At 37.6% G+C, this 23090-nt stretch overlaps 1 protein-coding gene across 1 annotated transcript in view; it reads right to left on the bottom strand.

Annotated features, from left to right (window-relative positions):
- Positions 1–23090, bottom strand: part of FYB2 (FYN binding protein 2) — a 195013-nt gene that overhangs the window by 52428 nt on the left and 119495 nt on the right. The window contains exons 6-12 of the mRNA XM_037809498.1: positions 20107–20145; positions 18516–18550; positions 16199–16230; positions 12109–12211; positions 9497–9656; positions 161–272; positions 25–65 (exon numbers count right to left, since the gene is read on the bottom strand). Coding sequence (XP_037665426.1) covers positions 25–65; positions 161–272; positions 9497–9656; positions 12109–12211; positions 16199–16230; positions 18516–18550; positions 20107–20145 — 522 coding nt within the window. The remainder of the gene's footprint in view (positions 1–24; positions 66–160; positions 273–9496; positions 9657–12108; positions 12212–16198; positions 16231–18515; positions 18551–20106; positions 20146–23090) is intronic.

The following is a 23090-nucleotide window of genomic DNA, read 5'->3' as shown; positions in this document are numbered from 1 at the left end:
GGAGAAATGTCTTCCTATACTTACCACTATCAGAAGCAAAAGAATTATAGTAGTCTGACTTTGGTCTGTGGGGAGAGAAAATATAAGGACCATCAACTGTTAGATTTTACCTTTAAAGTATCATCATATTCATCTTGCAGAAGGACTGGGATGTACTTACCTCTCTCTCCTCAGGTTCTCGACATCATCATATATCTCTGTGGTGGAACTTTGTTTAGAGGCCCCTTGGACTAGGGTTTCTTTTGTTGCCTGCAATGCCTCCACATATCCACCTGTGAGGAAAGCAGAAAACCCCTCTAAAGACCATCTTGTCAGCTGCTATCATAAGTGCAGTCATAAACGTAAATGGCAATGGAGGTGAGAATACTGAAAGGCCAGATTAAATGTGCTACAACTGGATTTTTTTAAATTCACTTTTATTGAGATATATTCACATACCCTGCAGTCATACAAAACAAAGCGTACATTCAATTGTTTACAGTACCAGTATATACTTCTGCATTCATCACCAAAATTAATTTTTGACATTTTCATTACCACACACACAAAAATAATAAGAATAAAAATTAAAGTGAAAAAGAACAATTAAAGTAAAAAAAGAACACTGGATGCCTTTCTCTCTTTTTTTTTTTCTTCCCCCATTTTTCTACTCATCCATCCATAAACTAGACAAAGGGGAGTGTGGTCCATATGGCTTCCCAGTCACATTGTCACCCCTCATAAGCTACATTTTATACAATCATCTTCAAGATTCATAGGTTCTGGATTGTAGTTTGATAGTTTCAGGTATTTACTGCTAGGTATTCCAATTCATTAGAACCTAAAAATCGTTGTCTATATTGTGCATAAGAGTGCCCACCAGAGAGACCTCTCAGCTTCTTTTGGAATCTCTCTGCCACTGAAGCTTATTTCATTTCCTTTCACATCCCCCTTTTGGTCAAGAAGATGTTCTCCATCCCAGAGTGCCAGGTCTAGATTCCTCCCCAGGAGTCATATTCCACGTACAACTGGATTTTAATGTTTGTATCATCACCCTTGGGCAAGCCATTTTACCTTGCAGAGCCTCAGTTACAATTCTCATGCGGTTGTGCAAGGATTAAATACAAATTTATGAAAGGTGCTGGTTACCCAGTAAAAACCAGTAATTCTTCTGTCCATTTTGATAGCTCCTCCTTTAATCCCTGACCTCAAATGTCGAAGTCCTCCAGGTTACAGCCCTGGGGCTTCTCTAGTCTACATCTAGATAGGCTTATCCAGTCATGTGACATTTTTTCTTAGAGCAAAACTTCTTAGACAAGTTGATTGAGCACATCACCGTTTATTACTCATTAACAATGAAATTAGCTAGGAGATAGCATGACAGGTTGAAAAATGTATAGGGGATTGTTTGCCCAAGTAACTAGCCTGCTAAATGCAGATGCTGCTTTATTTTACAAAGCTATAAACTTTTCACACCTCTTTATCTTTTATTTAGGGCATGGGTGATTCAGAACCATATTCAGACATGAAATTTTAATCAGAAATAAGTAATATATCTAAGAAGTCAACAATAAGCAAATTGATTTGTCTATTAATGAAATTAACCAAACAACAAGATTTTATCCTCTAACAAGAAGTCAATTAGCAGAAGACCCCAAACTGTCTATAGGACCAGAGGTATGAGGTCCTGCGTTTCCTCAAGAAGCTATCAATAAATTTCTCCAGCACAAAACAAAGTTGCTGAACCCAGATTGTTTAATTCTTTGCTGGGGACAACTTTTTTCTTTCTTAATCATTCCTTCTGGCTGGGGTAAATGCAGAACCTCATGGCTATATTTTAAAAACACAGATGACTACCAAATTTACATCTCCAACTTAGACATCTTGTGTAAACTGCAGATACTCCAGCTGCCTGCACACCATTCCCATTTTGTTGTCTAAACATACTATGATCCAAACCAAACTTTGAATTTCTGTCTGCAAACTTGTTGTGCCTGAAGTCTGCCCCCTCTCAGAAAAAAAAAGTGGCAATTCCATCTTTTCAGATGCTGAGGCCCAAAACCTTGGAGACATCCTTGACTCCTCTTTCTCTCAGATTCCACCTCCAGTCAGCTCTACTTTTAAATTATATCCTGAATCCAAACACATCTCAACACTCTAGCACAGAACCCTGGTCTAGTTTACCATCATCTCTCACCAAAATTATTGCAATAACCCCAGAACAGGTCTCTCTGATTTATCCTACTACATTCTATTTTCAATGCAGCAGCCAGTATGATTGCCTAAAATGCAAGTCACACCATACTATTCTTCTACTCAAAATCTTTGGAAGATTTTTTTTTTAATTATTATTTTTTTCTTTTTCAAAGTAAATGCCAAAGTTCTTGCAATGATCTACAAAAGCTTCTAAACTATTGGGCCCCTTGTTCTCTCTGACTTTATCTCCTAGCACACACTCCTTCAGTCACTCTGCCTCAGTCACCCTGACCTCCTCGCCGTCCCACCAACACATCTGGCAGGCTATCGACTCAAAACCCTTGCACTTTTTTTCTCCTCTCCCTAGAACATTTGGAACTCTCCTTTCTTTGAGATCACTCACTCATAAGCACTTTAAAACTGCAACTTCCACTACCTCCACCTGCCTCCCTGAATCTCTTTTCCTGCTTTGTTACTTTTTCCATAACATTTACTACCCTTCCATGTGGGGCTGTCTTAATTGTATATACAATTATTATCTGTCTCCTCTGATTAGAATGTAACCTCCAAGAGGACAGGAGTTTTTGTCTGTTTTGTTGACTGCTCCTAGAACAGTGCTGGGCACATAATAGACACTCAAATAGTTTTTGAATATTGAGTTATTTGAATACATATATATTCTAGCGAGTGAGTTTGGTCTATTACATTTATAGTGCTTACTGGTAGCTCTATCTTATTAGATACTTTTTATTCATTTCACTTTTCTCCTCATCCTCCACCATTTCTTTTTTTTTTTTCACTTTGTTTTTTTTTCTTTTCTACCTTGCAAGGTATATGTGCTATGTCTATCTTTTAATAGTTACTCTATTACGTTTTAAAATTTAATTAAAATATAATATACAGGAAAGAGCACAAAGCCTAAGAGTACACCTTAATGAATTTTCCCAAATTGAACATATTCATTAATGCAGCATGTAGATTTTAAAAAATGCAGCATTGCCAGCATCCTCGGAGGCCCGTCTTGTGTTCTTTTTATCTCACTACCTCCTCCCACATGGGTAACCACTCTCCCGACTTCTAATACCAAATGTAAGTTCTGCCTGGTTTTGAACTTAAGTGGAATCAATCAATATGTACTCTTTGATGCCACCTACTTTCATTTAATATTATGTTTGTGAGATTCTTCCATATTGTTGCATATGTCATTTGTTCATTCCCATGATTGTATCTATTCCATTGTGTGAATATACTAAAATTTATTTATCCATTCTACTTTTGATGAACACTATTACAAAAAGTTCTGCTGTAAACATCTTATATATATCTTTTGCATTTCTATTGGTTATATACATAGGAATGAAACTGCTGCCATGGGATATGAATGTGTTTAGCTTTAATAGATACTGCCAAATGGTTTTCCAACGTGATTATCTCAATTTACAATCTCAGCAGTGTATGAGAGTTCTAGTTACTCTATATCTTCACCAACACTTGATAATTTTAGTTTTTTTTATTTTAGTCATTGTAGTGGACTGCTTTGTAGGTTTCATTTGCATTTCCCTCAATTAATCAATTGAACAGGTCTTCAGTTTGTCTTTTGGATATTCCCTTTTGTGAAGTGCCTATTCAAATATTTCCCAATCTCTCTACTTCTCTGGGTTCATTTTTTTTCTGATTGATTTCTATTTTATACTTTCTGAAAACAAGGATATTTATAGAAGATTTATATATTCTATTTCTATATGGGAGTCCTTTCTCATACATATATATATATAAAATACAAATATCTTCTCCCACTCTGACTTCCTTTTCACTCTTTTAATGTGTCTTCTGATGAACATATCCTAGCTAAACCCTTTTAAGTCTAAAGTGAACTAATATCTTTAAATTTTTCCCAAACAATTAAAAACTTTAGAATGCTTTAACTTTGATCACCTTCCCAATAGATGTTCTATTAATGCTCAATATATTAATCTCTATCTTCCAATTTAACATTATTATTGTTTTATTCAGATAATACTTTTGCTCAGCTTTCTTTTTTGCATCTAATACCTTCTATCTGGGATTGTTTTCCTTTTGCCTGAAAAACATGCTTTAGAATTTCCATTAGTGCATGCCATTTAGTCATTAAAACATCTCAGCTTTTATTTGTTTGAAAATATTGATCTTTTGGCATTTTCAATGGGTATAAAATTCGGAGTAGACTTGCAATGTCTTTTAGCATCATTGTCTTATGGTTACACACTGTTGTTGAGAACTCAACAGTCAGCCTACTTATTTCATTGTACGTGATCAACCTTTTTCCTGTCTGCTTCTTTTAAGGTATTTTAAGATACTCTCTTTTTCTTTGGTATTTTTCAGTTTCTCTCAAATATGTCTAGATGTGAATTTCTTTCCTTTATCTTGCCTGAGAACTTTGGGGTTCTTACATCTGCAAACTGATATCTCTCAGCAATTTTGGAAAATTATCAGATACTCTCTCTTCTATCTAATATTTCCTTGTCTCCAGTCTCTCTAGTATTTTCTGCATCTGATTTGATGTTATATTAAGACTTCTTGTTCTATCTTCTATGATTCATATCCCCTCTTTCATGATTTCTATCATTTTTTTTCCCTGTTGAATGTATTTTTGGGTAATTTCTCTAGATTTCTCCCTTCACTAATTTCCTCTACAGCTGTACCTAATCTGATTTGCAATTCACTTACTATATTTTTATATCAATTTATTAATTGTGCTTTTTCAAATCTGTTTTTCCCTATTCATAGTCTTCTCTTTTTAAAATATATTAAATAAAATTGTTTTACATTTTGTACCTGATAATTCTAATATCTGCAATATCTTGCAGGTTGATTTGTGTTGTCTATTGTTTTCCTAGTTTTCACTTGTGACTTATTTCCTTGTGTATTTAGTGATTTTTGAAAATGAACTATTTTTTAAAGAATATTTTGTGAGAATTATATGAAACTTGGGAATAAAGTTGGCTCCATATAAAAGAGGATTCATGTTTGCTTCTACTAGTTGTCTTGGAGGATTACCAAGCTGACCCACTTTAGATTAAATTAAGTTTCTTTTGGACCATATCGACACTGTGAATTTGAACTCAGACAGGCAGGAGGATCAGCTTATGGTAACAGATTTTTTTCTTCACCCAGCACCAGGGTCAAAATGGGCTAATTTCCTGCTGCTCAGTGAGGTTTATGTCTGTTTCATTACCAAAGTGTGGATGTAACTGACTTTATGCAGGAGTCTCCTATCATAATTTCACTTTGGGCAGGTCCTGGGATATACTTCCTATCCTCTGCACCTGATACAGTCAAAACAGAAGCACAAGGGATTCAGGGCTCAGTAAAAAAAAAAAACATCAGGGAAAAAGCTGACTTTGTCACTCACTTAAATCCTAGGGTTCCTAGGATTATATTTTTCCTAGGATTATATTATACTTTTATAAACATTTAAAACACTTTTATCCTTCACTGTATTATCTCAATCAGGAGACTCATTCAGACTGTCTAATCCATCATAATTTCAGAAAGTGAAGTCATTAATTCTTTCACTCCATCATTCAACAAAATTTGTTTTTGGTATCACATTTATAGCCAATTTATTTTCATCAAGGGTACTGTTTTAGTTTCCTAGGCTCTTCAAGCAAATGCTATGCAATGGGTCAGCTTAAACAATGGACATTTATTAGCATACAGTTTTGAGGCTAAAGAAAAGTCCAAATCAAGTCCTCAGGGTGATGTTTTCCTGGAAGTTGGTGTTCTGGGCCTGGCTGCTGGCAATCCTTGGTCCTGGGCTCCTCTGTCACATGGCAAGGCACATGGCAGCCTCTCTTGGCCTCTCTATTCTCTTCCAGGTTTTGCTGAATTTCAGCTTCTTGCTTCTGTGGCTTTCTCTCTCTCTGAATTTCTCTCCACTCATAAAGGACTATAGTAATAGGATTATGACCCATCCTGACTGGACTGTGCCACATGTTAACTGAAGTAACTTCATCAAAAGGTCCTACTTACAATGGGTTCACACCCACAGGAATGGATTAAATTTAAGGAACATTTTTTTTCTGTGGTACATACATCTTCAAACCACCACAGGTGCTAAGTGCATGCAATGGGAAAGAATAGTTTCTTCAACAAATGATGCTGGGAAAACTGGATATCCACATGCAAAAGAATGAAGCTATATTCCTACCTTATCTCAAATATAAAAATTAATTCAGAATAAATCAATGACCTAAATATAAGAGCTAAAACTATAGAACTCTTAGAAGATAATATAGAGGAAAATCTTCATGATCTGAGATTTGGTAAGAGATTTGTAGTTATAACACAGCACAGGCAACAAAAGAAACAATAGCTAAGTGTGACTGCTTCAAAGTTAAAAACTTTTGTATAAAAGACATTATTAAGAAAGTGCAAAGACAACCAACAGAATGGTAGAAAATAGTTGCAAACCATATACCAGATAAAGGTTTATCATCAAAATATATAAAGAACTTCCACAACTCAATGTCAAACAACCCAATTTAAATGTAGGCAAAGCATTTGGATAGATATTTTTCAAATAAGATATGCAAATGGCCAATAAGTCCATGGAAACATGCTTAACATCAATTAGCCATCAAGGAAATACAAATAAAAACCACAATGAAATATCACATCACACACAAGATGATGGCTATTATTTAAAAAATGGAAAATAAAAAGTGTTAGAGAAGATACAGATAAATTGGAATATTAGTACATTGTTGGTGGTACATATAAAATGATGCAGTCATTGTGGAAAGCAATATGGTGGTTCCTCAAAAAGTTAAACATAGAATTACCATATGACCCAGTAATCACACTTCTAGGTATTTACCCAAAGAAAGTGAAAACAGGGTCTCAAACGGATACTTGTACATCAATATTTAAAACAGCATTATTCACAACAGTCAAAGGTGGAAACAACCCAAGTGTCCATCAACAAACGAATGGATAAACAAAATGTGGTACAGACACATAACGGAATATTTGGCCATAAGAAAGAATACAGTTCTGAGACATGCTGTAATATGGCAGAACCTTGAAAACATTATGCTCAGTGAAATAGGCAAGAGACTAACAACAAATATTGTATGCTGTCACTTATCAGAGATGTCTAGAAATAGCAAATCCATGGAAACATGAAGTACATTAGAGGTTACCAGGGATGGGTGAAGTGGGGGATGAGGGAGTGTACGTTTGAAGGATTTTGAGTGTGTACAAACAAAATTGATAAAAAAAAATTTTGTTGGATATCTACAATATGTCAGATACTGTACCAGATTACAGAGATAACAGAGAAAAATACCAAATAGTCTCTGATCTCAAGGTGCTTCCAGTATGCCAGGGGAAACAAACATATAAACCATGAATTATAATGTAAAGTATGCTATAATTTTTCAAAAAAGAAAATAAATGAAGAGGACTAAGTTATATGACACATGAGTCAGACTATTTACATGTACTAATGAACAGCCTGGGGAAATAAGTATTATTATCCCCATTTGCACAATGTCTTAGTTTCTAAAGTTGCCATAACGAAGTACTACAAACTTGGTGACTTAAAACAACATAAATTTATTGTCTCACAGTTCTGGATGCTGGAAGTATGAAATCAAGATGCTGGTAGGGCCATGCTCTCTCTGAAACCTGTAGGGAGAGAATCCTTTCTTGCCTCTTCCTAGCTTCTGGTGTTTGCTGGCAATCTTTGGCTTGCCATAGCCTCTACCTCATAACCTCTACCTCAGTTGTCGCATGGCATTTTCCCCTCATAGCTGTGTCTTCTCCTCTTCTTATAAGGACACCAGTCATATTGGATTAGGGGCCAGTCCTACTCCAGTGTGACCTCATCTGCATTCAACTAATGCCATCTGCAAAGACCCTAACTGGAAATTCCAAATAAAGTCAAATTCTGAGGTACTGGGAAACTGGATTTCATTGAAACTTGGGGAATCTGGATTTCAAAACTTCTTTTTGAGGGACACAATTCAACCCATAACATACATGGAGCTAAGTAAAATTCCCAAGGTTACAGGCATCCCAGAAAGGCCTAACTCCAAGCCTAATACTGAATTGTAACCATTCTATTCTTATTTAAATTTCATAGACTCAGAGGAGCAAGGAATTGTGATCCCTGGAGAGTGGGAAGGCAAAGCATGGACTAAAGATAAGGGAAGCCTCAAAAAGAACTGACTTTTGGGACAGATCTTGAAGGATGATACAGGATGTCAGTAGGTAGAAAATGGGCATAAAGTCATGCCAGATAAAGGAATGAGATCAAGCAAAATTTGAGGGGGACTTAAGCACATGACATGGTTAATAAACTGAAAATAAACCAGAGGGTATGCAGAGAAGGAGATATGTGCCTCGGCTGAGGCCAGCTAGGCTGGAGGCAGATTTTGCGGGGCCTTGAGTTCATCCTAAGATCCCTGCCAGTTTAATCTTTGTATAATTTTCATTGTAATACATTATAGAACATCAGTGGCTTGCCATGGCTTAAAGGGCAAGAGTGGGTATCTATTTTATTGTTTACCCAGTAGCTATAGTTTTTTGTTTTTGTTTTCTGATAATAACCTTCTTATTCTCCTTGGGGAATTATCCTTCATACTGATTTTATATAATTTGAGTAGAACTGACTCTACCCCCAGTTCCATGGATGAGTTTATGACAAGGGTAGAATTTATCTGACAATGGAGCCAACCCAGAAGGAAGCAAAGCCAGGACAAGAAAAGTGAATCTTCGTGATATCATCTGTGTCTGTTTCCTTTTCCTTTTTTTGTTTAACATAGTATAATTTGGTTGCTGTTATTTGCAATCAAGAGTTGTGACTAACCTGAAGGTAAACTGCAAACTGAATAAAGTCAATGAATGATAGCACACTATATCATCAGGGTGCCAATACTTGGGACTACAAAATATAATAGGAGCTGGTAGATATAAAAAGAAAGGAATGAACATTTGCTGAGTACCTACTATGTGAAATACTATCAGATTTGGTCCTTATAAAACCCCTGTGAGGTCCGTATCATGATCCCCCTCTATAAATGAAGAAATTGAGCTACAAGAATATGAAGTTATTTGCTACCTAGCAATAAGTATTAGAGCCTGGATCTGAACTCACGTTTTAAGCTTCTAAATCCAGTGCTCTTTCTATTACTGCAAAGCTGTTTCACTAGGACAAGTTACTTGGCATATAACAGATATTCGATAAATATTTCTAAAATAAATGAATATCTTGATCATGCTCAGCTGTAAAATAATTTGTTAATGGAAAAGAGACCAAGGAAGAAATCTCACTTACAGTGGCCTTGGGAGTACCTGGTCAGCTTCGAGCCCTCGGGGCAGGCCTTTGTCTGGATGACCGCAGTCTCGGCCTCCTGCTTTCCCAGCAGCAGCCTCCTCCTATCTCCACGGACTTCCTTCTTGTGGATTTTTCCAGGTGTCCCTTCACAGGCACCCACCTAAACACATGTAACAGGGCAGGTACGTGGGGCTCTGATTTACCCATTCAGTTCTTTGCTCACTCAGGCTGCTCTTCATTCTTCACTCACTCCTCACGTAGCGAACATTTATTATTTATCTAATGCTGTCTTAGCCCACTAGACTCATATGTTTCATGAAGGTGCATACCATGTCTATTTTGTTCACCACTGGGTAGCCAACGAATGCCTGACACAGAAGCAGGCCACAGGAGGCTGTCAGCCACCCATTACAAAGCAGGCTTTTTAAATATTCTGTCTTGCTTATTCTTTATGATATCCCATGAGGAAAACCTCATTACTCATAATGTTAGAGTTTAGGGAGATTAAATAACCTGTCCTGGTCCCATAACTAGCAGTCTACTGTGCCCTCGACCACTAAGGGATGCTGTGGACTCCTCCTCCTTTCCTTCCTTTTGCTGCCCTTTTATCTTTCCACCCCCCACCCCATTCCGTCCCTTCTAGCTTCTTTCCACACCCCTTCCCTGGAGCATTTACCAAATACATATTAAAGGCAAGACAACATTCTGAGCCCTGGAAGTAGAGAGGTACAATGGACGAGTTGGTTTACAGACCAGTCATGGAAACAATACAAGCAGGCAGTTTCGGCACACGGTGGTGAGCGTTCTTTATAGCTGTACTGCCGAGTGAGACGGAAACAGAAGAGGGGGAGGTTGGTTCTGTTGGCTGGGACAAGGATTGGGGCAAATGTTGAAAAGCAAATTTTATTAAACCATATTTTAAAGTACATGTAGAAGATGCATAGAGGGAATAAAAGAATACTTGGAAGACTACACAGCACAATCAAAGGTAAAGGGGCAACTGGAGAAGTGTTAGTCCTTCATAGGTTAGCGTGGAGGCTGCTAAGAAGGGGAGAGTTGAGGGATGGGGAAAAAAAATAAGATGAGGCTGAGAAGATAGGACAGAATGTGACTGAGTTATGGTAGGATCTGGGGCAAACCGAGGAGAAAAAGAGGGACATTCTTTTAAATCACCCAGCCAGGAATGAATTTTTTAAATGGGGGGAAATGACAAGGAAGTAAGGAAGTTAATGTTATACATAAATTTAGTCGCCATCACCCTTCAGTGTAGTCCCCTAAGGATTCCCTTTGGTAATGTTCTCTGGAGTCAGTTTGAATAACAATGGAAGATATATCTACTTATAATTTATATTTGACCCCGAAGACAACAGCCCAGCTAGACTACCCACCTCATTTACCTAACTTATTTCAAATAACTTTATTTCTAAAATGCAAATCTATCTCATAAAAGTAGGAATATGTCCCTTTGCTAGTAGCCTGATCCCAAACGGGTTCATGTCATACAACCAGCACTGAAAAGAGCAGGTCACTGCTCTTGTTCCTTTATAGTAAACATCATTTATCACACTCCTCTTCTGCCCTGCTCATATACCCCTGACCAACCCTTCCTAATCTCTGGTCTCAACACCCATTTATGGCCATGCTGCTACCATGCAGACTGGACATCCGAAGCTGCTTCCCTGGTTTGATCCCTGTCTTTCTTGATTAATGACTTACTCCAGCTTTTGAATTATACCACTGCTTGCTACTCTGTGTAAACAGCCAACTGGGTCCAGCCGGGCCTCTGGGCCTATACACCAGAGCAGAACTACTCTGTTGCATGCTGTTTGATTTACCCCAGACCTGCAGATGACACTGGAACACTATGGTATTAAAAGAATATAATAGAAGCAAATCTCAAATGGGTATCCTAGAATGTTTTGAGCACTGGTAGTAGCCCAGGTGATATCTGTTGTTTAAGCCTCCTACTATGCTAACTACTTTGAAGGGGATAATATCAATTGGATATGGCTACACACATACACACACACACACACACACACACACACACACAAGTGCATGCTTAATATTAATCAAATCAACAGCAAAGCGTTTCACTTTTATGGTAGCTTATGGCTTACAATGCATTTTCCTGCACATTATTTTATTTTATCATCACAGACGAGATAGAGCCAGGATAAGAGTGAGGGTGGTAACTGGGTGGAGATTATTTATTCTCACTTTACAGATGAGATGGCCATCTAGCTCAGAGGCTAAGTCACTCTTCTAAGCAGGGCCCTAGGGCGCAAAATATGAGAGGAGGAACTCACTCCAGAACCATACAAGTGCAGGGCTGGCACCTGAGAGTGAGGGCCTCCTTGAATCTTGCATCTTGGACACCTCGCTTACATCACCCTGGTCCCAGATCTGCCTCTAAGGCCTCATGTCAAGTAAGTAGAAAATCTGGGGCTGAATCTGTTATTGTCACATTTGTGCCCAGTGCTCATTGCATCTTCTGACTCTGTCTCTCTGGGGAGTTGCCTGTCTCAGCCTCCAGAAAGTCATACCCATGAATTGATCTTATTACATATCTGAACTGTACTGTTTGGCCAGGAACCCTAGAAGACAGATACCATGGACAGATGATTTAAATGTGGATCCTTTTGTGTTTCTCGAGGTTCCATTTCATGTGGTTCTTTATCCATTCTTTTTTTATCTTCATCTTCATGTTTAGGGCTAAAACATGATGAGATACAAGGGAAAAAAAGAAGTTCAGAGTGGATAGATGATAATACACTGCTCAACCCCAAGTGAAATGAATGTGAAAAATGAATTTAAGCAGACATGAATGACCACCTCCCCCACCCCCACCTATTTTTTTAAAGATGAGGAGACCAGGATCAGACCAACCTTATAGATAGCTTCCTGGAGAGTTTGTCTGCTCCAGTCAATGTCCAAGTGCCAATTTCTGCATAAAATCTTCTAAATAACTTAAATGCCAGCAGGATAAATATTACCTGCCATCATGATTTGCTCTTCTCTCCACTTTTGCTAGATCTAGTCTAGACTCTCATAATTCCCCAAAACTCCTATCCTATATTGAGCAACTCACTCTTTTGTTTACTGTTTTCCCTTCTCAGATGTACCCTCCACACCTTACATTGTTAGCAAAAACAACACCCTTCTCGACTTGTCTAAATCATCTTACCTCTGAGAATCCTTCCCTAATTCTCCCAAGCAGAGTTAGTCATATGTTCTCTGTTCCCATCACACTTTGTCCTTCTGTGTTACATTATTGTTAATTGCTCTGTTGCAATTTGATACTTCTATCTGTGGCTCTGTTTCTAGTTCTTTCTCTTTGCCTCCTCAACTACCTAAAACTCGAGCAATAACAAGGCATTTGTGTATCTCTGGTGCTGATGCTGTGTAAGTCCACGGTAGGAGTAGCAGAGTGGTGGTAGGGAGGAGCACTCAGGCAGTGCTCCTTAATGAAATGAACGATGGCCGTGCATCAGCAGATGGATAATAGCTGCAGCGAGGAGCATATGAGAGAGTCAAGGTGGAGTGGAATGAGAACACCAAAGAGGACCGAGGACAGACACTGGGGAAGATCAGCCTTCATGGAGAACTGTTTCTAGCAAGGTAGACCATTAGATAGCATGAGATAACCTTTCCATTATATTTATGTGGAAGGCAGAGGAAGCAGAGCCCTCAAAGAAAACCAGAGGAGGTGGTCACAAGGAAGGAGAAGCACCAGAAGAGAGTGCTTTTCTGAAAGACAACAGGAAAGAGTTTTAAGGAGTTTCATTCATTCATCCATTTACTGAGTCCTCTTGTTCACCATTAAGACTTAACTTAAATTCTAGCTCTGCATGATGAATAGGGGCTAGAAGGTACGTGCTGGGTTCTAATCCCTATTCTACCACTTGAGTCTAAAATTTAACCTTCCTAAAAATCAAGTGTTCTTATCTATAAATAAAAGGTCACAATGCCAGTCTCTATGGTTGTCATGCAAATTAAATGTGATAAAAATACTAAAAGCCTGACAATTTCATAGCATATAATAAATAGGCCCTCAATAATTGTTGATGTCCTTTTCCTCATCAAAATCAATCAATTCTTACGTTCCCATAGCACATTGCTAATATCTCTCTCCTGAGGTATTTGCCTGTTTTGTAGACATTTGCGTCCTTGTAATCCCTCTTCCTGTCACGCATTCCTGTCCTGCAGCTTCTACACAGCTGGATCTCCATAAATAACTGTTGGATTAGATGTAATATTGTGACATCTAGGAATGCCATTGGGGAGAGCGGAAGGTAGGTTCTGCTTTAAAACTCTCATGTGGCTCTCCCTTACCTACATGATAAAGTCTAAATCTGCTCTAACACAGTGGCCAGTAGTCACATGTAGTTATTAAAACACTTAAAATGTGTCCAGTTGAAATTGGGCTGTAAGTGTAAAATGCATCCAGATTTTGAAGACCAGGTGTGAAAAAACATACATGTATATACACTATTTTGAAAATTTATATATTGACTACATGTTGAAATGATAGTATTTTTGGATATTTTCAGTTAAATAAAATATTTTATTAAAATTAATTTTACCTCTTCATGATGGCAGACAATATTTATCCTGCTGGCATTTAAGTTATTTAGAAGATTTTAAGCAGAAATTGGCACTTGGACATTGATTGGAGCAGACAGACTCTTTTAAAAATATGGCTATAAAAAGATTTAAATTACATATGTGGCTTGCATTATATTTCTAATAGATAGGGCAAGTCTAAACAACTAATCAGGGAGCTCAGTGCTTCCTGGATCCAGCTCTGCCTATTTATCCAGCTTCATTCCCTGCTGCTCCCACACTACGCTTTACACTCGGACAATATCAAATGTAAATATCTGCTCATGTTTTGCTGTTAACACTCTATATGGTTGCTCACACTTTCCCTTGTGCCTGGGCCACACTTTGCACCATGTTTTTACCTGGCCAATTCCCATACTTCTTTCAAGGTGTGACTCAGTTGTCACCTCTTCATCTGAAGCCTCAAGGCTGGTTTTTGTGCCATTCCCTCAAGAGCTTTTACAGCAGTAATTATATATTACGGTAACTTCCTCTTTATTTGGTAGTTTTCTCCCCCAAGTAACCCCCATCCCCAACCACCCTGGCCTCTACTCCCATCTTGCACCAAAGATAGGGAATATATTCTATTCATTTTTGTACTGTCAGAAACTAGCAGTGTCCAAACAGAATACAAGCTCAATAAATGTTGAACTAAATAATTAATGATTTAACATGTGCCTACTTATGCCAAGCACTGTGCTAGATACTAAAGAGTAACAATAGGGGCAGGTCCTGCAATTTAGAGTCAGGCAGGAACTCAAGAAGAAAAAAAAGACAACACTCTGCCCTGCTAAAGAAGGGGTTCCTCCCTGATTCAGCACTTGTAGTTTATCTCAACCAGGAAATTTTGATACTTGCTTTTCCAGAGCTCCCCAACCATGTTTACTCCAGTGCATTAAAAATAACTCTAGGGAAGGAGTGATAACAGGGGACCCTCCACAGGCAGGCAAGAGTACAAGCATCTGCCAGGCCACTGCTCTGGACCCAAGAATGGGAAGTAGCAAGAATACCCAGAACAATAAAGCATGGTCCCCCTGCCCACAAGGAGAGCACAGACAATTGGGTGGTAAAACGAGTGAGGATAAACTAACATGTCAGCAAACAAACCACACAGAATAACATTAGTGCAAACATATGTATACCTTATAGTGCTGCCACAGGGAAGGGACCAGTTACCTCTCTCTGAAGGGGGGTGTGGTAGATTGAATTATGTAACCCAGTTTAGACATGTTCTGAATCTTAATCTGCATTCCTGTGGGTGTGAACCATTGTAAATAGTATCCCTTAAAGACGTAACTTTTAGTTAAGGTATGGCCCAAATGAATTAGGTTGGATAAAGAGGCCTTATGAGCAGAAAGAAACCAGAAACTAGAGTCAGAGAAGGTCCCAGGGAGAATCTGGAAGTCAGCAAGGACACGGAAGAGACAGGAGAGGATATCACCATGTGACGGGAAAGCCAAGGAACCCAAGGACTGCTGGCCAGCCAGAACACTGCCGACCCTGGGCAAAGCAAGCCTTCTAGCCTCTGAACCATAACAATAAATTCCTGTTGTTTAACCCATTGTGTGGTATTTGTCATAGCAGCCTGACTAACTAAGACAGAGGGTAATCAAGGAAGGCTTCTTGCAAGAGGGGACATTTGAAGGATCAGAAGTTTGGCAGACCATTCAATGGGGGTGAATTAATGAAGGAAATGAGCAAATACAATGAGCAGAAACAGCATGGTACATTTTGGGAGTTGTAACTCTGGGATTCACATGATTGGTTTTTGCCTATTTAGTTGGGAGACTCTCCCACTAACCCAGGGGCTCCCGAGGGCAGGCCTAGATTTCAGTCGCCACCACAGCAAATGCATGGTCTGTGTTAGGTACTCAGTGGGAAGTGTTTGCTACGTGGGTGGAGTGTGAGCTGGAATGAGGCAGGAGATGAAGGGAGGGGCAAGGGCACTGAGCATCTTCTCTGCACCAGGCCCCTTGCAGGGCACAGGGGAGACAGAACTAAGGCAGGCACCAGAATCACGGATGCCCAGAAAACTAGTTCAGTCGTCAAAGGATCAGTGGTAGGACTAATGTTTTTCCTTTTGAAGATACAACTCACCTAAGTTCTTGATGGAGAAAACTCTTGCAACACTGAAAGTAAAGAGCGAAGCGGTTACTTTCGTATATCAACCCAAATAAGTCTTGTTGTTTGGTTACAGATCATAGGGACTAGATGAAAAGGTGGGGGTGGGTGGGGAATGGGCGGTAAGGGAGGCAAGGTCTTTGTACAAAGTAAAGGCAGATACTGACAGTGGAAAGTGGTGTGAAATGTTGCCAGTGGAGCTGAGTATCAATTAGAAAATAAAACAGCATTTTAGAACTTGGGGTACATGCCAGAGGGGATACATGATTTGACTTAGAAAAATAAATTGCTCTTTGCCTGACTTTCCAGAACCTATAGAATAAAGAACTTTTAAGTTGTATGCCGAAATATGAATTTGTGGTCTTTGAGTAATATTTCAGTGAGCAAAATTGGTATATACAACTATGCAAGTAATGCTGGAAAATGTCCCTTACTCGCTGATCATGTACCCTCTAATTGAAATTCAGCTCTCATGTGATCTAGATTTGGGGACATTATAAATTATAACACAGGACCAGAATAGAGGCCCTCATTTATCGAATGGCCACATATCTGATGACATTATCTGAAATCTAGCCAAGAATCCTGGAAAAAAAAAATATCTAAGCATTCAAACGATTGCCACAATATCTGGGCACAATAGCTCATGTCCTCTCCTTTGAGGAGAGCCCTGCAGGCCTTCATACAGGGCCTGAGGAATCTCATTCCACATAAACTCTAGGGATTTGGATGGTCATACTGGTAAAACAAAAAGTCAGATGAAGCTGTTTTATAGCTCTGCTATGTTATTTACAGGTTATCTGACCTCTCTGAGCCTCAATGTTCTCATCTGTAAAATGGGGGCTGTGACACCAACTCTCCAGCTAACCCTGAGGATTAAGTGCCTGGCACACAACGGGGACGTAGGAATGGGCTTGACCACGTGAAAAGCTCACTGCTGGAGACAAGGATATTGACAGCAGCAAGAAATGGTAATTGTCAGAGAAGAGATGGAAATCAATTACAGAAATCAGAGGCAGGACATGTGGTGGTTTGGTGTGAAGGCAACCAGCTCTGAACACCTGCAAGGGTCTAAGAGCATGATATATGAGCATGAACTGGGCCGCACTCAGTCTCTCATACTCTAGAGTACTCCACATCATCAAGAACGCATGAAATCAGAGTCTACCTGCCATGCTTAGAAATGCAGAGACAAAATAATACATGTCTAAGGATTAAATGATTTAAAAATTTAAAATATTTTCGTGTTTTTTTCTTGAATGGGTAAAATTTGGTCACTTGGAGAATTCATTTGTGCAGAACAGTTTATTATTTGCTAATGTTGCCAGGTAAGTAAAGCATTTTAATAAAATATTTCTACATCTGTTATAAAGCCTTTATATTTGTCTAGCTATAGAGTATATCCACAAATGAATAATCCTTACCAGTAATCATAAGAAAAATGAAACTGAGAGAAGGCTCTAGACTTACGTACTCCGTAAGAAAGGAGTAGGACCTGCTTAATACATTATGTGAGTACCTACTGGGGGCCAGGAGCTACATACTTTATCTGACTAGGTTGTCTCATTAATTCAGTGAAATAAGTATTAGCCCCACATGTATTAAGCATCTACTATTGCAGATACAGACACCAAAAAACTTACGCTTCTTATTCTCATGGAGGATACAGCATTTTACAGGGGACACAACTGAGGCTCTGTTCTAGGCACTCACTACTAAACTCTTTACCTGAATTTATCTTATTTTCATTCTCATCATGACCCCACATGGGGGTACTTCTATCATCCCCATTTTACAGATGAAGAGATGGAGCCAGGAAGTTGAGGCGTTGAGACAGAGGATGGCAATGGTTCTACTTGGGCCCTTTATCCAGTTGCTCCGTTGCCTCTGAGATCATGCCTAGCCCAATGCCCAGCACAGAGTATGAGCCCAGAAGATGTGCATTGAAGGCACTGGTTGTTTCCTTGAGGGCACAGGATTCAGACTGTGCTAAAGAACTCTTCTCTCTAAAGGGGTTGTCATTAAAGGCCACTTGGTGCTAACCGTAATAGAGAAGGCACTGAGAATAGATTAGGACCCATCTCCTTTCATTCCATCACATATTTCTCTGTCTGATATCACAGGGCACGAGGGTTCAGAATTTTAGCAGCTGGAGTCTGGAAAGCCTTAGAAATGGGGGAAACTGAAAACAAGGAACACCTTTCCTCCTTCATACAAGAAACTATTTAGAATTAACTCCATACAATTGTTTTACTTTTAGCCATAAAGTTGCTTAGGAGAAAGAAAACAATACCTTTTGGAGTTCTTCAAGTCCAACTTCGTAAGTTGCTAAAATAAACAAACAAAATATTACTCCAAGACAGTATATCCACTCATTTCTTACAGTACTCAGGATTAAAGCAACTATGAAAGTGTGCAGAGCTCAGTTTTCTTGGTCTTCAGAACACTGACCTCAGTGAAACTTTATCTATGTGGTCTGGGAAATTCTGGGGGTCACTGATCCTGATTTTACTTTCTGTGGGGAGTCCCAAGATGCAATTTATAGTCAATGTAAACATATGAAGCAATGTTTTTCAATTTCCTGCCTTAGTAAATAGATTTACTCCATGCTTGAGAGAAAAGACTGAAATTTAGTGGCAGCAGTCAGAAGGCAAACTTGAAACGCAAGGGAGAAAGCAAAACAGGCTAACAAAAGCTCCATCCCACTTCAACAAAATGAACTCCATAGCATGTCTAAAAGTATCCTTGCTCCACTAACATTTTGTTTCCTTAAGTACACTTTAGAAAAGTACAGCTTAAGTAGACTACCAACGAAGGTTTGAGTACTTGTTGATTTTCCAGGCAGTTCTAAAAATTTTATTTAACAACATGATGCTAACCTTAATTATTAACAACCACTAGTAATGGCAAGAGTTTGGATTCAGATCACATTCTGCCATTTCCTACCTGTGGGATTTCAGACAAATTACATCACTTCTTTGAACCTCAGCTTGCTCATCCATGAAACCCATGAACAGAGTTAAAGGAGGGTCAAAAGGAGATAATGTAATAATTGTAACATACCTAGCTAAGAGCTGGAAAGTGATCATTTTTTATAAGATTGGTTGATTTTTCTTTGCTTAAAAGTTACCTATAAAAGTTTCCCTCTAATGCTAAATGAATATGTGTGAATAGTAAGTAGGACTCGTCCTGTGCTTTTTAAAATTTCTCTTGCTTGCTAGTGTCATGAAGCTTTAGTTTAGAAAACTGACCGAACATTGCATTTTTAAGCCTCTATTATTCTAAACATACAATATGCTGAAAAAAACAATGAAACCCTAGGTTTTCTTTAGGGACCCTTGGCAAGTAATTGTTGATACATGGAGCTAAAATTCTGGGTGGATAATTAATTAATAAGTACTTAAACTTGGGTAACTGTATATTTTTGCTGGTTTTGTATAAAAATATTTTGTTGTGTTGTTACTTGTTTTAAAAAAACTTTGTTGAGCTATTAATACATTTTAAAATATCTGTTTATGATATAGTTTGCCTCAGATCCATTCCAAATACAAATTTGTTTTCTAATTTTAAAAATGATAATCTCTCCTCTCTCCCAATTTATTTACCATTCTATGTTTTTCAGAGAATTAGGAAATCATGGTAATATTTGCTTCTCTTAATTACCTAGGGGGTAGATAATGTTATTCTATTTTAAGAGGAGAAAATGGAGAAGCAGACAGGCCCTACTGCCAAGTCTAGTAAAAAAAGATATTACATACTTCAGTTAATGTAATCATAATTTCAATACTTCTCTTTAACAAAGTAGAGGTTCTCCAGGGGATCCAGAAGGGACTGGGAATTAGAATAAGAGGATGTGAATGACAGCATCGGAGCTCTCTACTCACCTTCCACACGGTTATATAACTTTTCCTCCATGGAATCACCTTATTTGGGGGGAGGGATGGGGAGAAAAGGACAAATATCAGAAGATGATCCTCAGCAAACCTCTAACTGCTAGTATCCTTAGCAAGGTCACATCCTGGAGCCCCTCAGACCTTTCTCCGTGTACTAACTCCTTGTGGGAACTTGCAAAAGTGCCTTTGACTCTTCGAACCCCTGTGTGCCCATCTATTACATAAGAAGGCAAGACTAGTACTGTTGGTATTGATACATACAATAAAAAATAGCAGCCAACAATTTTTACACTTATAGATAGCAAACACTAGGCTAAATGGTTAAATACCTTATTTTATTTAATTTTCATGATGATCACTGCAGATATTCCAGTTTTACTGATGAGGAAGCAGTCACCCAGAGAAGTGAAGTAATTTGCCTAAGGACACCTAGATAGTAATTGGTTTTCAGTGGTATCATGTTACCTGTAGGCTTTTAGTGAATGTTTTTATCAAGTTGAGGAAGTTGCCCTCTAGTACTATTTTTTATGAGAATTTTTAACATGAATTGGTGAATTTTGTCATATGCTTTCTCTATATAGATTGCTATGATTGATTATTCTTCCTATCAGTATGGTGGATCTCATTGATTGATTTTTGAATATTGAACCAGCTTTGCATCCCTGGAATAAGTTATACTTTGTCATGGTGTAGAATTCTTTTTATTTCTTGCTGAACTCTATTTCCAAATACTGCATTAAGGATTTTTACATCTATATTCATGAAGGATATTGATTTGTAGTTTTCTTTTTTTGTACTGTCCTTGTCTGGTTTTGATAGCAGGGTAACACTAGCTTCATTACATGAATTAGGAAGAGACCCTCTTCTTCCATTTTTCAGAAAGAGATTGTATAGAATTGATGTTAATTTTTCTTTAAAAGTTTGATAGAATTCTCCACTGAAACAATCTGGGCTTGAAGATTACTTTTTTGGGAGTTTTAAAATTATGAGTTTGATTAATAGTTAAAGGGCTATTCAAATGATTTTGGGTGAGTTGTGGTAGCTGTCCTTTTTGAGGAACTGATCCTTTTTATCTAAGTTGCGAAATATATGTGTATAAAGTTTTTCACATTATTTCCTTATTAACCTTTTAATGGCTGCAAGGTTCTGGTGATATCCCTGTTTCATTCCTGATATTGGTAATTTGTACCTTCTTTCTCTTTTTCTCTGTCAGTCTTGCTAGAAGTTTTCCAATTTTATTGATCTTTTTAGAGAACAAGCTTTTTGTTTTAACTGTTTCCTCTATCATTTTTCTGTTTTCGATTTCATTTATTTATATTCATTATTTCTTTCCTTCTGCTTGCTTTGGGTTCATTTTACTGTTTTAGAGGTAGTATCTTAAATTATTGATTTGAGACTTCCTTTTTTTCCTAACATAAGAATTTTGTGCTATAAATTTTACCATCAGCACTACTAAGCTATACCCACAAATTTTGTTATGTTGTTAATTTCATTTTCATTCAATTCAATGTATTTTTTTTTTATTTTTATTTCTCATTGATTTGGCCCATGGATTTTTTTTAGAGGTATTTGTTTAGTTTCCAAGCATTCAGGGATTTTCTGGTTAACTTTTGGTTATTTATTTCTACTTTGATTACATTTGTGGAACATAGTCCATATGATTTCAATTCTTCAAAAATTTGTTGAGGTTTCTTTTAACACTTATAATAAGGCCTATATTATATGTACCATGGATGCTAGAAAAGAATGCGTGTTCTGTTCTTGTTGTTTGGAGTGTTCTACAAAGGTCAATTACATCCTGTTGTCTGACGACATTGTTGAGTTTTTCTACAACCTTGCTGATTTTCTGTCTAGTTGTTATATTAATTGTTGAAAGAAGGGTGTTGAAGTCCAACAATTATATTTATTTTGCCTCTCATTTTTTGCTTCTCACATTTTGCAGCTCTGCTGAATGGGGCATACATATTTAGGATTGCTGAGTCTTCATGGTGGATTGACCTTGTCGTCATTATGTAAAGTCCCTTTGTCTCTAGTAACTTTCTTTGCTCTGAAGTCTATCTGATATTAAAATCGCCACAACTGCTTTCTTTTGATAAATGTTTGCATGGATATCATTTTCCATCTTGTTACTTTTAATCTACCTATATTGCTACATTTTAAGTGGGTTTCTTGTAGACAGCTTAAAGTTGATCATATGTTTTAATTTACTCTGCCAATCTCTGTCTTTTAATTGGTATATTTAGATCATTTACATTTAATTTAATTGATATGTTAGAGCTTAAGTCTGCCATTTTAATTTTTTGGTTTTATTTGTTCTGTTTTTCATTCTCTGTTTTATATTTCCTGCCTTCCTATGGTTTACTTGAGCATTTTTTAGAATTCTTTTTTATATATGTAAAGTGTTTTTTGAGTCGTATAAATTTTAGTGACTGCTCTAGGCATTACATTATATATACATAACCTATCAGTGTGAATATTGTATGAGTTCAAATGAAGTGTGGAAAACTTACCTCCCTTTATGTCCTTTTACCTTCCCCTATTATAATACAATTGTTTTAAATATTTCCTTTATTTACATTTAGAACTACATCAGTGTTAAATAATTTTTGTTTCAACCATTAAAAGTAATTTAGGAAACTCAAGAGAAGAAAGAAAATGTGTTGCATTTACCTGTGTTTTTACACTTTCCATTTTTTCCTTCTGTACTAATGTTCCAACCTTCTTTATTTTTATCATTTTTTTTTTTTTTCCTGTTTAGAGAACTCCCATTAGCTATTCTCTTAGAGTAGGTCTGCTACAGACAAATTTTCTTAGTTTTCCTTAACCTGATAATTTCTTGATTTCTCACTTCATTCATGAATATTTTCACTGGTTACAGAATTCTGGGTTGATAGTTCTTTCAGGACTTTGAAAATGTTGTGCCATTTCCTCCAGGCCTTCATGGTTCCTGATGAGAAATCTGCCCTCTTTTGAAT

This window comes from Choloepus didactylus, chromosome 2 (assembly GCF_015220235.1).
Source record: "Choloepus didactylus isolate mChoDid1 chromosome 2, mChoDid1.pri, whole genome shotgun sequence".
NCBI classification, from domain to species: Eukaryota; Metazoa; Chordata; class Mammalia; order Pilosa; family Megalonychidae; genus Choloepus; species Choloepus didactylus.
The sequence above is the reverse complement of the archived record's forward strand: the minus strand, read 5'-3'. Positions and strand labels throughout refer to the sequence as shown.